Genomic DNA, 16,519 nt, shown 5'->3' with positions numbered 1-16,519 from the left:
CAGCTTGAATTTTGAAGGTGCAGTCAGGCTTGGTTCAGGCTGATGTGTGTTTAAAAGATCAGCAATACTAGAAAGCCTTTATTTAAAGTGATAGGAGTTCGGAAGAATATGTTGGTTTAAATAAGTTTTTAATAATATTTTGGACATGATTTGTGTTATGAATGGCTTGAAATTTGGAAGGCTTGAAGTTGCTGATATGACTGGGCTCTGGGAAAAGAAAAAAATAAAAGAGAAAAAAAGGAAAAAAATAGGAAAAAAAGGTTTATTTTTCCTTAATTCTCCAGGTTTGGGATTCAGACTCTTTAATTATATTTGACTTGGCATGCATTAGGATGTCAAATTTAGAAATCACCTGTTAACACCAAAAAATCTCAAGACATTTATTATATTGTTTCCAGTGTCAGTGGACTCTCTTATAACCTTGTCCAACTTTTAATGCTATGTTTCAAGGTATCTTTCCTCCATGAAATTAGAGCTGTCCTTTTAGAACATTTCAGTCACCTGTTAAATTGCCTGGGCTTATGGACTATCAAAAACTTTTTGACCCTGGTAGTAACTTACTGCTTTTGAAGCAGGAATAATCAATTTAGAATATTTAATTATCTGATTTATTTATTAAATAGTCTATTTTTTCCTTATTATTAAAAAATTGATCAAATTTTTTTTATACCAGACCTAATGTACACTTGTAGATAGATCTGTGTTTATATCTTTTCTGGGTATGATTGAATGCTGATTTAATGGTTTCTGTGGCTCTGTAGGAGCATTTGCACAGTATGGTACAGCTCATAAAGAGATGATTTGGGATCATCTCCCTCATCTCTACTGCTCAAAACATATGAATCTGTTTCTGTGAATGCTCTTAGGAAATATTTAAACAAGTTTTGAATGGAAGGGAAATGAATTTTTTGCATGGCTTGGCTGCCAAGATTCTAAACAAGATTCTGCCCCGCTTCATTCAAGTCACCTAGCAGGAACTGTGTCAGATAAACAACTTTCCTGAGTAAATGCTTCTGCCTGTGCAATGGCATTTGTTTTCTGGAGGATTGGTGATCTCATATTCAAAGTCAAAATTAGAAAATATGGTTATATAGCTATCTGAGATATTACGTCTCTCTTATGTTATCCTCAGTTGTTTCTGTGTTAGCACATTACACAGAAGAACCAAGAGGAGCTGATACATGGATTGAAACAGCTGGTAATGAGCCACTGCTGGCAGCACTGTTTTGAGATATTCTTAGTTCAGAGTCGTTCTAGCATGGTTCAGTAGTGTATCTTCTAATTTAGCTTCATCCAAATGAAAACAACTCATCTGCTTCAAAACCATGCCCCATTGCAAAGCAAAACACAATCTGGAGTTTTATTTTACAAATACAATAAGCTCAGAAATGTATAATAATTATGTTTTAACACTTTCTGTGACTCTGACCATGTAGAGAGACATACAAGCTCTGTGTATCCAATATGTTCACTAATCTCACCTACTGAGCAGTTTGAGCATGAGCTACATTCATCCCCATCCTGGAATTTGTGATCAAGAATTGTCTTTTAATTCTTTATCTAGCCCAAACTGTTTGATTGATTGCATGTGATTACTCTGAGCTAGCAGTGCCAAGAGAAAAAATAAAATAGGTTTCTGCATTTCTCTTACTTTATTAGGGAAAAAAGCTCTCAGATGATCACTCACAGGTTTGTGTTACACACAGAGTCACTCTTGCACCTGTTATGCTGCATAAATTAGTTAACAGACACATCTGAGGTTTGTCCATTTCCCATAAAAATGTTTTTAATAGGAATTTAAATGGATTTGATTTACAAATCACAGCTTGTTAGTTATTCAAGACAATATTTCCTAGACTCTGAATTTCCAATTATTGTAATAGAATAAAGCATGAGGTATTCTTTTCTTACTTTATCAACTCTAATACAACATAAAGAACTTTAGTGCTTATACATGAACTTATGGGGAATTGTGGTAGCCCACTCTTTATTTTGCAGAATGCCTTCAAGATTGCATTGCAGGTAAACTATTAAAGGCATCATTCCCAGAATTTTTGCTTACTCCACCAAATTTTCGTGGGGAATGATGAGATAATCTCAGTGATTGAGGTGCCTGAATATATAACAGGAAAAAAAATCCCACTTCTTGTACTGGAATATACAGTTCATAAATAGTATTGACACTTGAAAAAAAATAGGCTGAAGGTAGGTAATGAAAATAAATATTAAAAAATTAACATATTAAAGAGGCAAACAGAATTGAAAATGGAGGGCAGAACACACAGATAGCCTCTCTGAAATAAAAAAACATCAAACCTACACAGTTTTTAACAGCAGTAATGATGGTCTAGTGTCAGGTTCATGAAAAACCCTTGTGGCTACAGCAGACATGACAGAAAGCTGTCATTAAGAAATTCAGTTTCAATATATGGGGAACATATGTTAACTCTCCAGAAATGCATTAATTCTATAATTGCCAACAGTATTGAGATATTCTTTCTCCAGTCTCCTTCTTACATAACTATTTTTAATTTTTTGCCTCAAAAAAAAAAATGTGTTTAAGAATTCTTATTCTGACAAATGTAGTTATAAAAAAAAATTCCACCTCCTCTTTGAGGTAAACATATGAAAACAATCAAGTAAAAATAGAATTTACCAACAGATTTAGTGTTAAAATAGAGACTACACATTTAATATAAATTATTAATACAGCATTTCTGTCTCAGTTGAAAAAAAAATCATGTGTTTCCCTCTCTTCCAGTGGATGAGAATGTTAAGTGTCGATCTTAAGTAAAAGTTTCTCCCTTGTGATACTGATTGTAAAGGGAATCTGGGGAACAAGCTTATTAATAAGACACCTAACTTTTGCACAGCCAAGATTAAGTTAAATTAATCCCACTCCTAATTAATCAAGTTGATTTAGACATGTGTTACAAAGCAAGATACATGGTGCTCAGAAATACCATGAAGGAATAATTTAATTGTGTTTTAATCTCACTGTAGTTGTGGAACTCTGGATACCTTCTACTGGTTTATTCTCTTTAAAATGAATTAGACGGGAAAAAAAAGAAGATTAAGGAAACAGTTATTTTTAGGAATTCTGTAATGCTCATTTATTTCCACCAAAAAGTATGGTGACATGCAAGAAAAACAAACTAACATGCATACATATATATATATATATATATATATATATATATATATATATATATGAATTTCTACCATAATTTATACACATAAGCCGTTACCACCCTTTAAAATTACCATCAAAGTAAAATGATAGCTGAAATTTGGTATCTAAATCTCTCAGTTCTAGTTGTTGAGGTGCTCCATGGAGGTATGTGTATACATTGAAATGGAGGTGAAAGACACAAAGCACTGGAGTTCTTGCTTTCAAGTGAAAAAAAAAAAAAAAGCAGATTGTTATATAGATACAAATTAGAAATTTAGAGCAAAAGATGTTTCAAAACCTTGTATATATATTTCAATTGTCCAGTGTGCATTCCTAAGGCTATTACCTATTTTTACCCTACCACCTTACCACATCGTGAAAAATTGCACTAAGTGCTCCAAGTTAGTAACTTTATAGCTCTACAGTGTGCTTTCACTAAGAACTCACTGGTTTAGTATCCTGATGATGATATTTAAGGTAATGTCATGCAACTACGTGAATAAATAAATCACATATCATGTAGTAACTGTATTATGAAGGTGTGAAGGTTTTTTCTCTCTTCCTTAGGTAGCACTTTAAAGAGAAGATAGAAGCAAAATTTCTCACAGATTTTAGGCAAATCTAGCCTAATAAATGATTATTTATTTATGATATATCAAAGTACATTCAGTACTTTTAATGGCATGCTGCATTCTTTCCCTTTCTTACATCCTGTTCATTCAGAATAAATTTTTTATCAGCCTGTTGAGAAGCTCACCTGGTCTGTCAAACCAGTTCATAAACCCTTCAGTTAGATTTCATGCTTTTAATAGTGCCTTTCAGAATGCTGAACAAACTCTGAAAAAAATGAGAATTAGACTTCTAAAAATCACCTACTTAAAATTCTAAAACCCAGATGATGACATAGTGGGAGCAGAGAAGCTCTCTTTTGCATTCTAGTGTTCTAATGCAAAAACCAGTCTTAAAGCAGTGGTTTTATTTTTAAATTAGATCTGTGTGTATTTAGTGTGAATTTGCAAAGTTTAAAAATATTCATGGAATAGTTACATTTGGGAAGTACCTCTGAAGACCTCTAGTCCAATTGCCTGGTCACAAAACAGTCAAACAGATAACAACCCCTCTGTAAAAAAAAAAAAAACCAAAAAAAAAAAAAAAAAAAACTTTGTCTCAGGCTTTTTCTCCAGCCTACTGAGACCTCCCTAAATAGCATCCCTGCACTAGAGCATATCAACTGATCAGCCAGTGTCTGTAAACTCGCCAAAAGCTAAGTTTGTCTCATTGTCCCCATCTTTAATGAATATCAAAGTCAACAACCACCCCTGGGGGACACTGCTGCTAATCAGCTCCTGCCTAGGTTTTGGATCATGGACACTCTTTGAACCTGGCACACCAGCCTGTTTTCCATTCATTTCATACTCCACTTATCCAATCTATGCTTCATTAATTTGGCTACAAAGCCAAAAGACCAGGAGGTGGGTTGAGCAAGCATGCAAGATGACTGCTATACAAGGGAAATAAGGGTATGGTGATAAATTTGGCACACAGATGTCATCTTATAAAATTAAATTGCATAAATATTAATAAGTTATTAAAATACCCAAAGAGATTGTATCAGAAATTCCTATATGGCCCCTTCATGTCTTTTTCATCCATATCAAATTTTTTTACATAATGATGCAATGTAGTAAGAGCAATATGGTGAACAGACAATAACAAATTTAATGCCAACATTCTTTCTTTGGCCCTTCAAGACTGATTGCAAATTCTGAGTAAGAATTGGCCCCCATTCTTCTGGAATTGCATGTTTTATATAAAGCAGAGAACTGTTTTTCTTGTTTATGGCAAAATTCAAGGCAGATAATATTAAAGTGGGCAGAACACAGTGAATTTAGTAATTTAATATTTCAGTAATATTTTTTTCTAAGTTTAAACCCAGCAACATATTTGAAGATGTAAACAGGACTCATGATAGAGTCTAAAGCAGAAGTTTTCAAAAATTGTATGACCATATAAAAAAATAACTATCTTTCATTTATTATGAAATATTTAAAAGAAATATGTATTTAGTATTTGAGGACTAAGAAGGAAAAATTTCCCCTTACTTCTGTTCATGCTTGATTTTTTGTGACAATTTATTTGTAGAGATTTTTTTCCCTATAGTCAGTACTTCCTATGATTAAAAACAACCCCATAAAACTCCCAATAACTGTATAGCACTAATTATATTTTTATTACAATATAATTAGTGCTATACGTCCTTGGAGGTTTTTTTTTCTTTTTTTTTTTTTTTTTTTAGAGAAATAGAGTTTAGGCCAAAATGTGCTCTTAAAAAACATTGTAAATACAAAACCCAGACACATTTTGGATTAATAGATTGCAGTCTACTGGTTTTACCTTCCCAGAAAGAGGGCATCTGAATTAAATCTCAGTACTGCCACTTTGTGTTTATGTTATACAGGTTGCTGAGCTCAGTGGGACTAGTTCCACAGGCAAGTCTGACATTTGGTATTTATTTGTAATACATATAACATGTGTCAGTTCCATAATGTTAGTAGGAAATAATATTTGCTTAAATAAAGATTGATGTACTTACTTTTTGCTTAAGCTTACATGCTTTTGTGCATAATATATTTTATTATGTTGGTCAAGAGGAAAATATCTTTAATTTTTTATACTTTTTGTAATAATTATGATTGTATTTTGTCTTAATAATAATCCATAGTCATGTATTATATATAGCTGTACATTGTCTCAGACTAAATCTATGTGTATTTTTTGTAGCAATTTCTTTATTATTACTACAAAAGTCTAGTGTTGTAGATAGGTCATGTGCAAGGGTATAGATATAAGTGATCAAAAAAATTTGCTTCCAAGATCACAGCTAAACATTACACCATAGATACATTTATGAACTATAGAATTGTGGAGATTGGAAGATGTATACAAGCATACCTTAATCAGAAAATCTGAAGACCTTAATCTGCTTTTAATTTTATTAATATTAAAAATTGCTCTAAGTTAAAAGTACTAAGTGTCCAAGGAAATAGGAAGTCTCCTCCTTTCCTTTTCACATACTGCAGTGCTTCACAGAATTAAAAAAGTAACTGAAAGAAAAATTAGGCACTCTTAATAAGTAAAGGACGTAGAAAAAATTAATAGTATAAAAGCAGCAGATTGTTGTATGATTTCTCAATATTTTTAAGTGATTAAGAAAATTCTGAATTTGCAGAGCTTCCTGATTAGAAAAATGTAACAAAATGGAAAAAAATTACTTTTTTCAAAAATCTATTTATATTTTTTTTCACTGTGCTGCTAGGTTCTGTAGCGACTGCCTGTCGTGATCCTGGTGTCCCCATGAATGGAACTAGAAATGGTGATGGAAGAGAACCTGGAGACACTGTCATTTTTCAGTGTGACCCTGGCTATGAACTTCAAGGAGATGAGAGAATAACCTGCATTCAGGTAGAAAACCGGTACTTCTGGCAGCCAAACCCACCAGTCTGTATAGGTATGCAGAAAAAAAATTAAATAATGCTTTCCTAAAAATAGAAATCTTTATGTAATGAATTACACTGTTCTAGGAACTTGTTTAAAGAAAATATATATACTGCACATCTTAAAAATTATTTTACATCAACCTCTGATAGTCATATCCAAAACCTTTCCTCTGTAGTTGTTAGTATAATAGCTCTCATGCTCTCCCTCTCAGGGCCATCTCATTTATAATTTGATGATCTGAGACAGAGAAGACAAGTCAGTGTCAGTGACTATTATCCTTGGTTGTGTATTCTTGGACAAACAGTGTGCGGAGGAACTGGCCTGAGATTACAACAGCTTTCAAACACTCTCTTTCATTTAATAAACTTAACTTGACCTTAGCTGTTACAAATAAAATCTGCATTCTATTTGCATATCCTCTGCATGCACACTGTCTACCTTGTTCATGAATATCTGTAGACAGGTGTTTGCAAACACTACAGTACTGACTTGGTGTCTTGGCTATTCTACTTAATGTGTTAAATTATTATTTTCTCTGTTCTTACTCTCTTTACTATGCCTTCCTGTGTCATGAGAGTTTATGGGCTTGAAGACAAGAACTGTCTAGACTATTTTCTGGAAGACTGCAGTAAAGAAACATTTTATTGCTCATCTCTTATAATTCTTAGATGTGAAAATATACATTTTATAGTAATGGTAACTGAACATCTGTAGATATCTAAGTAAAAAAGTAAGAGGAATTCTAGGGCTCTGGGCCCTAAAGTTAAAATATTTTTATATCATGCTGACCTTATTTGATATTGTTGTTTCAAAATATTTATCTCAACTGAAAAATAATTATCCTATTATAAAGCAGTACTAGGAGTTTTAATCACTATCAATAGTGCATTGATGATATTACAAAATAGATTAAATGTAGGTGCAGGTGCTCAACTGGTGTTCTGTCCATAGCACATATTAAATATGCATACACTTGTTTTTCAGTTGCATGCATCCATTTATCTAATACTGGTAAGTTCCACACTTCATGCAAAATACCTGCTGTACACAGAGTAGCAAGAATGCTTATTAGGATGATTTATTTGTCCAAATGTCAAGCATGAAGTTATTCTCTATTGATTTCCTATAATGATACATTCTTGGAGAATATGAACTGCTAATAGACTAGAGTGTGCAAACCGTGCCTTGGAGCTAAGTGATTTCAAAACTGTGTTGTAGCTCAGTACACCCTGAAGTTCATTGATTTTTTTTCTCATAACTTGTAATATATTCATTAATGTTGCTTCCATCCCTGTAAATCCAAACTGGGCAATACTTACCCCACACATGACTTACATCATCATCATTTATCAAAATTTTAGAAAAAAACAAAGAAAATTTTAAAGAAAGAATAAGAGGCAGGAATAATTCCGAAGGTGTATAGTTGTACCATGTCCTAGATCTATTTTATTAGTTCTTTACACACCAAAGTGCCTTTTCAAACCTCTTAATTTTTAATGCTCAAAACTAGGTAAATTTACTTTTTAATTGTTCTTATCTGTGGGAGTGCCTTGTTTTTTTTAGTTCTCTTAGTCTTGCCTCGCAAAATTTTAAGAACATCTTCCTTTTAAAGGTACTAGCAATGGGAAAATAGCAAAGAACTAAATAATGATTCATGTATTTGAATGAAAGATAGTAATTAGAAATTCTTCTATACTAAAGGTATTCTGAGAAACTCTAAATTTGAGAGCACGTTTCTGCCAAAAGATAGTCCTTTGGTTTGTGCCTGTGCTGCACAAAATAGCTCCATGTTTTCCATTCCAATGGTTTTCTGAATCCAATCTTGCTTAGGTACCAGAATCTTAAGTGACTGTATCTACTTCGTTTTCTCAGGGATTACATTAAAATTCTGGTATGCAAAACCAGATTTTACGATTCAGGTTAACTATACATTTAGGGGAAGTATAGACTGTCTCCCAGAGAATTCAAACTTTCTTCAGAAATTGATAGGTCAACTTTTTTTTTTTTCTTATGGCTTGATTCTGCTTGTTTCTACTGTTTTGTTTCAGGCAAGGACTTGTTTTTCATATTTATATCTATAAAAAAGGTTTTATTTTTAACACTTAATTCCAGTGGTACTTTCCATTCAAAATCAAGTAATACAATGATTCTTTATTTAATATGTTGGGTAGTTTTTTTTTTCTCTTTTTTTTAAGAAAATGAAAAATAAATGACATGCATTCTCTTTCATTCCTTAAGAATAAATAAATAAATAAATAAATAAAAGCTAGTAAGCTGTGGAATAAGATTTTGTTGCCTCCTAGAGAAAATAAGTAGATTGTAAATAAAAGCCACTCCAACCTATACTTCCTATAAAGAAATAATGAGTGCTGAGATCATCACAGACAGTAAGGCTCAGTGCTTGCTTACCACAGTGTCTACACAGAGGTTTATAAAGATAGGCTCGCATAACCTACATCTAGTTTTTACTGCATACCACATAAAAAATATATATTTGTCATAGTGTTTTGACATTTGCCTTTCCTTCTAAATGAGCTGTTATATTTGTTGTCTTACCTCTTATGTCTCATACTTTAAAAGGTGTTCTTTAAACTTTGTTTTCAGAGCTGGTCTGTCCTCAGTTAAAAATGAGGTTATGGCAATAATAACTTTCTACACATTAAATTCAGAAAATTATGGATTCTGAAACACATAAGAATTTAATTAAATGCACAGAGACAGAAAATCTATGACTGAGTTTAGAGAAGATAGTAAACTGGAAAGGGAAACAAAATCTAATAACAGTTTTCACTAGATTATGTTAACATTCTCAATTTACTATCCTGTGAAGTGACAATTAAAATAATCTGAAACTATTCAGAAGAAAATTCTATCTGGGAGATATTTTGCCAGGTTGAAGATTATTTTTTTATTATTATTTCTTTACTGCTGTTAATGATATGACTTGAAATAAAATATATTGTGGCTGTCTGTCTAGCTTAGTGTACTTTCCATTTATTCCCTTTTTGATTATCAACAGACCTTGGGAAGAATTAAATGGAACCACTGTAAACAGCAAAGGTAACTTCTGATGTGTGTAAAGAATAAGTATATAAGAAAGAAGTTACTCATATGAAAATATCCTATCAATGAACTACCAGGGAACTAAACTAAAACAAGACATCAGAAAAGTAGCATGATTGCAGACATTGGCAGAATTTAGTCTGGTACAAGGACATAGCATTTAACTTCCTTGTATGATTATGTGCCAGTTCAGAGTACTTCAAAAATATCATCAGACTCATACAGTTTAGTGGTCATTTCAGTGGAGTCTGGTTACAGACAATAACCTAAATATCCTCTTTGGTATTCTTCACATTTTCATTCCTAGGATATGCAGAGAGTACAACCATTAAAGAAGCTGAAAAAGAGAAATGTACAGGGTTGTACTGAAGAACATTAGTTCCAGCTGATGAGCAGCCTTTACATTCCTTACAATCCCACAGTTCCTTTTTTACTGGAACTTTTACTTCAACAAGGTTACAGGAAGATACACTGAACTATTTTACAATTAATAGATGTGTGTTGTTTCATAGTAATTTAATTTTACTCATTTTGAAATTGTGACAAAAGAACATTCAATGGCATATGCTTTTAATTAGAAACAACACAAATTTTAATCTTTTGAAGATAGAAAATTTGCAATTATTATCCTTATTGTAAAACTAAGTAAATGTTTCACACTAAAAGAAATTTCTCCCATCTGTTCCCTTGTAGCTAATGGAACTTCACCTGTCAACTGAAAACATCTGGGAAAATGTTATTGGGATAAAAATCGTATGTGGCGATAGTCAAAAAAAGCAAAACAAATTGTGCTAGGTCTGGAATATGTATTTTATGCATTTGCTAGTACTCTTTGTGATATTATTGTGTTCCTAAAGCCATCCTCATGTCTATTGTTTCCACTTCTAACTGTTTTTACTAAATGATGATTTTATGATTCATCACCAATTTTAATACCAAAATGTAAACAAAGATTCTAATTTTTTCGTGGGTTTTTTTCGTTTTGAGTTAATTTTGCTATTCATTACTCCCTTTTAGTATAAACAGATATGTGAAATGTAGAAAGACTATACTCATGTATACTGTGACTGTGGATATGTTAATCTACTTAACTATTCTACTTGCTTTGCTTGAATTCATAAATGACTGTGATTTAATTAATAGAATCATAGATTTGCAGAGTGGTTTGGTTGGACCATCTAATTCCCACCCTCCTGCCATGTCAGGGACACTTTCCATTAGACCAAATTACTCAAAGCCCCATCCAGTCTTATCTTGAACAGTTTCAGGGATAGGCATCCAAAAATTCCATGGACAACCTGCTCCAAATCTCACCACCCTTCCTGTAAAGAATTTCCTCCTAAAACCTGATCTAAACTTGCCTTTAAGTTGAAAACACTTCCTCCTTGTCCTGCTACTGAATGACTTTGTGAAAAAACCTCTTCCAGCTCTCTTGTAGACTCTCTTTAGTCACTGAAAGGCACCATAAGTTCTGGAGCCTTGTCTTGTCCAGGCAGAGTAATCCCAATGCTCTCAGACTGTTTTTGTAAGAGAGGTGTTCCATCTCCCTGACTCTGGACTCTCTCCAAAGGGTCGATGTCTTTCTTGTGTTGGATGCCGCAGAGCTGGAAGCAGTATTTCTCATGATATTAGGAAATACACTGTATATTTCCCAGTAGGTTGAATTATACCTGTACATATCATCTTCATCTCTACAAATCCTCTTGAGTGCAATCACACAGCACGTACAGAACAACCAGAGGATCAGGCCCAGACAACATTGGTTTATGAAAGGTAGGTTCTGAATGAGAACCTGATCTCCTTGTATGCCAAGGATGCCTGCTGAGAGCGTGTTAACTATCCAGAATTTGGTAAAGTGTTTGGCACAATTTCCCACATCATTCTCATGTAGAAACTGACTGTTCATAGGTTGGACAGGTGAGCTCTTCACTGGGTCGCTACCGACTGGATGGCTGGGCCCGGAGAGTCAGGGTGGATGGAGTTACATCCAGCTGGTGGCCAGTCACCTGTGGTGTTCCCCAAGGCTCAGTACTGGGCCAGTCGTGTTTCATGTCTTTATTGACGATCTGGATGAGGCGATTGAGTGCACTCTCAGTTTTCTGGTGTCACTAAGTTGTGCTGGAGTGTTGATCTGCTGGAGGGTAGGAAGTCTCTGCAGCAGGATCTGCAGAGGCTGGATCAATGGGCCAAGGCCACTGCTACAAGGTTCAATAAGGTGAAGTACTGAGTCCTGTGCTACACCATGTAGCACTCCAGGCTTGGGGGATGAATGGCTGGAAACTGCCCAGTGCAAAAGGACCTGGGGGCGTTGGTTGGCAGGTGGCCAGACATGAGCCAGTGTGTGCCCAGAGGCCAAAAAATCCAATGGTATCCTGGCTTGTATCAGCAAGATATGGCCAGCATGACCAGGGCAGTGATCATGATCAGGGCACCCTGTACTTGGTGCTGGTGACATTGAGATAATAGAGTGAGTCCAGAGAAGGGCGACAAAGCTGGTGAAGGGTCCAGATAACAGCATTATGAAGATCACCTGAGGAAGCTGACATAGTGTAGCCTACAGGAAAGGAGACTCCGGGAAGATATTCTTGCTCTCTACAACTACCTGAAATGAGGTTGTATTGAGGGTAGTGTTCATTTCTTCACCCAAGTAACAAATGACAGGATGAGAAGAAATGGCCTGAATTTGCACCGTGGGAGGTTTAAATGGGCTAGAAGGACAGATTTCTTTACCAGCAGTAGGGTTACCAAACATTGGTACAGGCTGACCAGGGAAGTGGCTTAGTCCCCGACCCTGGATGTATTTAAAACAGATGTATATGTGTCACTTAGGGATAGGATTTGGTGGTGGACTTGGCAGTGTTAGGTTTATGGTTGCACTCAGTGATCTATATGATTCTATAAGAGATTCAAATAACCGTAGAGCTCACAGAATCTCTGTTACAGAAGACCTGAGTAATCAATGGAATGCTGAAGAACAAAATTTCATTATACATTCCTTCTTTTTTACTATTTGTTTTTCTGGATTGAAACCCCACAACATTTGGGAGCCTCAAAATCACATAGAAAAATGTGTCTGTTTTATTCTGATTGTGCTTAAAGCTATTTTATTTATCTCTTGATTTTGAAAAGTGCAATTACCTCAATATTTTTTTAAAATTTAATTTATATTATATCCATCTTGATCCGAAATACTAATCACTGGTGAAAAGGGAGATAATTGCATTATCAATGTAAGTATCATGTTTCATAGCCTAAGGAGGTTCTTTTAGAACACCTTTAACAAGAAGTAGAAAGGGGAAAACTTACCCAGTCAAGTCTTTTTATGGGTGTAGCCAGAGCATTTTTCAAGTTCACAGAACAGTATATTCACAAAAAACCTTGAAATGATGCTATGCAAGCAAAAGGACAGATTTCAAAACCAAGAGTTTCACATAGTAGTATTAGTATTTGTCTAATGCAAAATGTGAATTTCTGTTTGTTTCTATTAAAACTTTGTGAATACCTCACTTGTTTAACTTTTGGAGGACACTAAATGTCAGTGAACAGATTGCAGCTACTTGCTTCTTTGTCTCTTACCTTCTTTCCTCAAGTTCAGTCTATTTTTATTCACAGCTCCCTGTGGAGGAAACCTGACTGGCTCATCAGGTTTTATACTTTCACCAAACTTCCCTCATCCTTATCCTCACAGCAGAGATTGTGACTGGACTATCAATGTTAATAGTGATTATGTTATATCATTAGCATTTATCAGGTAAGCTGCTACTTACAAATTTTTAAGTCATGTTTATAACTTTATTATTGGCTTCATTATTATAATTTTATTATTGTTCAGATCTCTGTAGGGTAATATATGTGTACGTAATATAACTATCAAAGTGATTAGTAATCATTATCTTTGTTAAAAATTACAATAAAGACATCTGAGTCATCAATACACATACAGGTGGAGCTTGGAAACATTGCTGTCTCCTTAAAAGCATTCTGTTTACACTGGCTAATTTTGAGGTAGATGGTGCTTAATATAACTAAGATTCAGTTCCTGAGAAGGTGGCATGGGGTAACTCACTGAAATGTCTGCAAACCAGGATGGTTTTTAATGATGAAAACTATTGATTCATCTATTTGTATGTGACAGCTGCTATTTAGGCAAAATTTCAAAAGTAGTCTTTTGAATTATTTAAAATTATTATTATTTAAAATTTAGTTTTATTAGTCCATATAATTTCAGGACACTCAAGATACTTCCTGATGTTTTGGCTATTAAATGGAATTGTTCTAGACTTTTCTTTTATCACAACAGAAGACTAAATTGAGCTTAATAGAATTCACAAATGAACTTTTGCTGTCTGCACTGTTTGTAACATGATGTAAATTAATATGTCTGTTATGTGTGAAAATTATGCATCCCAACTAGGAAATATGTCACAGAAAACGTCAAAATGGTACTTAAGTTGTCCTATCCAAGTTTAGTTCTTCTTATGCTGGGTGTTCTATAATAGTGTCTGTATTGTTCTGACCGGTGCTAATGTGATGACTTCTTTAGAGAGGTAGGTCATATAGTTGTCTGTTCTTAGTGTTCAAAAACACAGTATGTGTTTTTGTAAATCCATCCTAAGGAAATTAATCACATAATTATATTTACATAATTACAGTATAATTATTTTGTTGGTGATTCAGAATGTTGTAAGTTGGTAAGGAAACTTTCTATTTGGTTCCAGCACTTCTTTTGTTGGTTTGGCTTAATATCATGAGCTCAATGTATTTAAGAATATTCTGCTTTTTATATTCAGCATTTAGATAGGACATCCTCCATCTTAGAATAAAAAAAATACTTTGCAGTGTGAATCCAGATACTATTAACAGTTTATAGATCCCAAATACCAAGTTAAAAAGTCTCAAAATATGGTCTGTTGCTGTGAATCTTTGATAGAAACTCAGAAGCTTGGTCTTGGTCAAAGTAGATTGCAGCTTTATTGAGAATTGCCTCATTTGTGACTCACAGACTGATCTAGAGTGAGAAACACTGAATACTCTACTAAGTATTGTTAAATTGTGTTTTGAGTAGAATTTACTCCAGCTAATCCTTTTAAACTCAAGATGAACTATGGCACTTTAATAATCAAAGCTGTTGACTTTTTACTCTCGCATTTCTTTTATAAGGAAATATATTTGAAATAATCCAGAAGTTAAAAGGGGAGCTCTATTAGGTCTTCAATGCCTACATTTATTTCATTGAGGGGCTATTGTCAAGTAGAGACATAATAGTTTGGATTTTCGTTCTCTTACTATCTACCTTTTTAGAAAATTTTCTTTTTGTATGGGGACAATCTTACAAGTACAATTGGTTAATTCTCTGCCCTTAATTAAAATTAAATTTGAATTTGGCTAAGTAAGTTAGTTAACAAATGCAGTTAATGTAGTTAACACTACAACTACATTAACAAATGTAATTCGGAAGAAAATGGGAGGTTTCAATACTTCATCTTTTTATTTAAACTGATCATAGGCAAAATGCTTCTTGCTCTAAGAGATAAGGGAAGATCACCCTCTGGCTGTCTGAAAGTGTTTAGTCTGGGTGGAAGCTGAGGGCATTATATCATAAAGCATTTCTGCCAAGGGTTCCAATAGATCTAGGTTATTTATTTTTCTAAACCTTTAGAAATATGTTAATTTTTTATCTATTTAAAAAGCTTTCCTGTTTTTTCTGGCTAGCAGGAAATTATTGTTTCTAAGGTGGGAACCAAAAGATATAGTATTTCTGTGTTTGCTAATAAAACACTTTTTCTGACAGTGGAGGTAATTTTTTTTTCCTTTTATTAAAACAGTGATAGTAAATTTCAAATTTATGCTAATAAGAGTGAAAATGTTAGGCAAAGCATATTCCACCTGACATTTCTCTTTTTTGTTTTCTAGCTTTAGTATAGAACCAAATTATGATTTTCTTTATATCTATGATGGGCCAGACAGTAATAGCCCACTGATTGGAAGCTTTCAAGATAGCAAACTGCCAGAGAGGATAGAGAGCAGTTCAAATACCATGCATCTGGCTTTTCGCAGTGATGGATCTGTTAGTTTTACTGGATTCCACCTGGAATACAAAGGTAAATAAAATTATTTTTCTCTATATTTTCAAAGTTCAATGCATGAGTGCAAATTTTGGTTGAATTTCTTAGAATTTTTTGCCTGGTACTGTTTTTGTTTTGCCTGAGAATATGATAATGTGAATACTCTATTCATACAAGGACAATGTTATAATATTGCTAACTTAAAAGAAAGTTTCTGGTATGCATTCATTTGCCTGTAATGTTGAATGTATGATTCCTTTCAGTGTTTGAAGCAGGCTTACAAGAAGGCTGGGCAGGCACTTTTCATGAGGGCATGTAGTTATAGGACAAGGGGTAATAGCCTAAAGCTGAGGGAGGGCAGACTTAAATTAGATATTAAGAAGAAATTCTTTATTGTGAGGGTGGTGATGCACTGGAACAAGGCAGCCAGGGAGATTGTGGACTCCCAATCCTTGGAGGTTTTAAAAACCAGGATGGATGCAGCTCTGAGCAACCTGGTCTAGTGGAAGCTCTGAGCAACCTGGTCTTCCTTACTCATGGCAAGAGCATTTGGAACTAGATGATCTTTAAGGACCCTTGCAGCATAAATCATTCTATGCGTCTGTGATTCTATGAGAAAATAGGAAACAGAAGTTTACAGGTTTCAAAAATAATGTTGCAGTGGCATAACTTAACAGCATATATATATACATATATATATATATATATATATATATATATA

At 33.9% G+C, this 16,519-nt stretch overlaps 1 protein-coding gene across 3 annotated transcripts in view; it reads left to right on the top strand.

The window, feature by feature from the left end:
• The window catches only part of CSMD3 (CUB and Sushi multiple domains 3), a 577,908-nt gene that overhangs the window by 398,148 nt on the left and 163,241 nt on the right, over positions 1-16,519 (top strand). For all 3 annotated transcript variants that reach the window (XM_041407558.1, XM_041407557.1, XM_041407556.1), the window contains 3 exons: positions 6,489-6,680; positions 13,346-13,484; positions 15,647-15,834. In XM_041407558.1, the coding sequence (XP_041263492.1) occupies positions 6,489-6,680; positions 13,346-13,484; positions 15,647-15,834 (519 nt within the window). The remainder of the gene's footprint in view (positions 1-6,488; positions 6,681-13,345; positions 13,485-15,646; positions 15,835-16,519) is intronic.

Source organism: Onychostruthus taczanowskii, unplaced genomic scaffold (assembly GCF_017590055.1).
Source record: "Onychostruthus taczanowskii isolate IOZ18803 unplaced genomic scaffold, ASM1759005v1 scaffold27, whole genome shotgun sequence".
Lineage (NCBI taxonomy): Eukaryota > Metazoa > Chordata > Aves > Passeriformes > Passeridae > Onychostruthus > Onychostruthus taczanowskii.
Note: the sequence above shows the minus strand (reverse complement) of the source record. Positions and strands in the feature narration are given on the sequence as shown.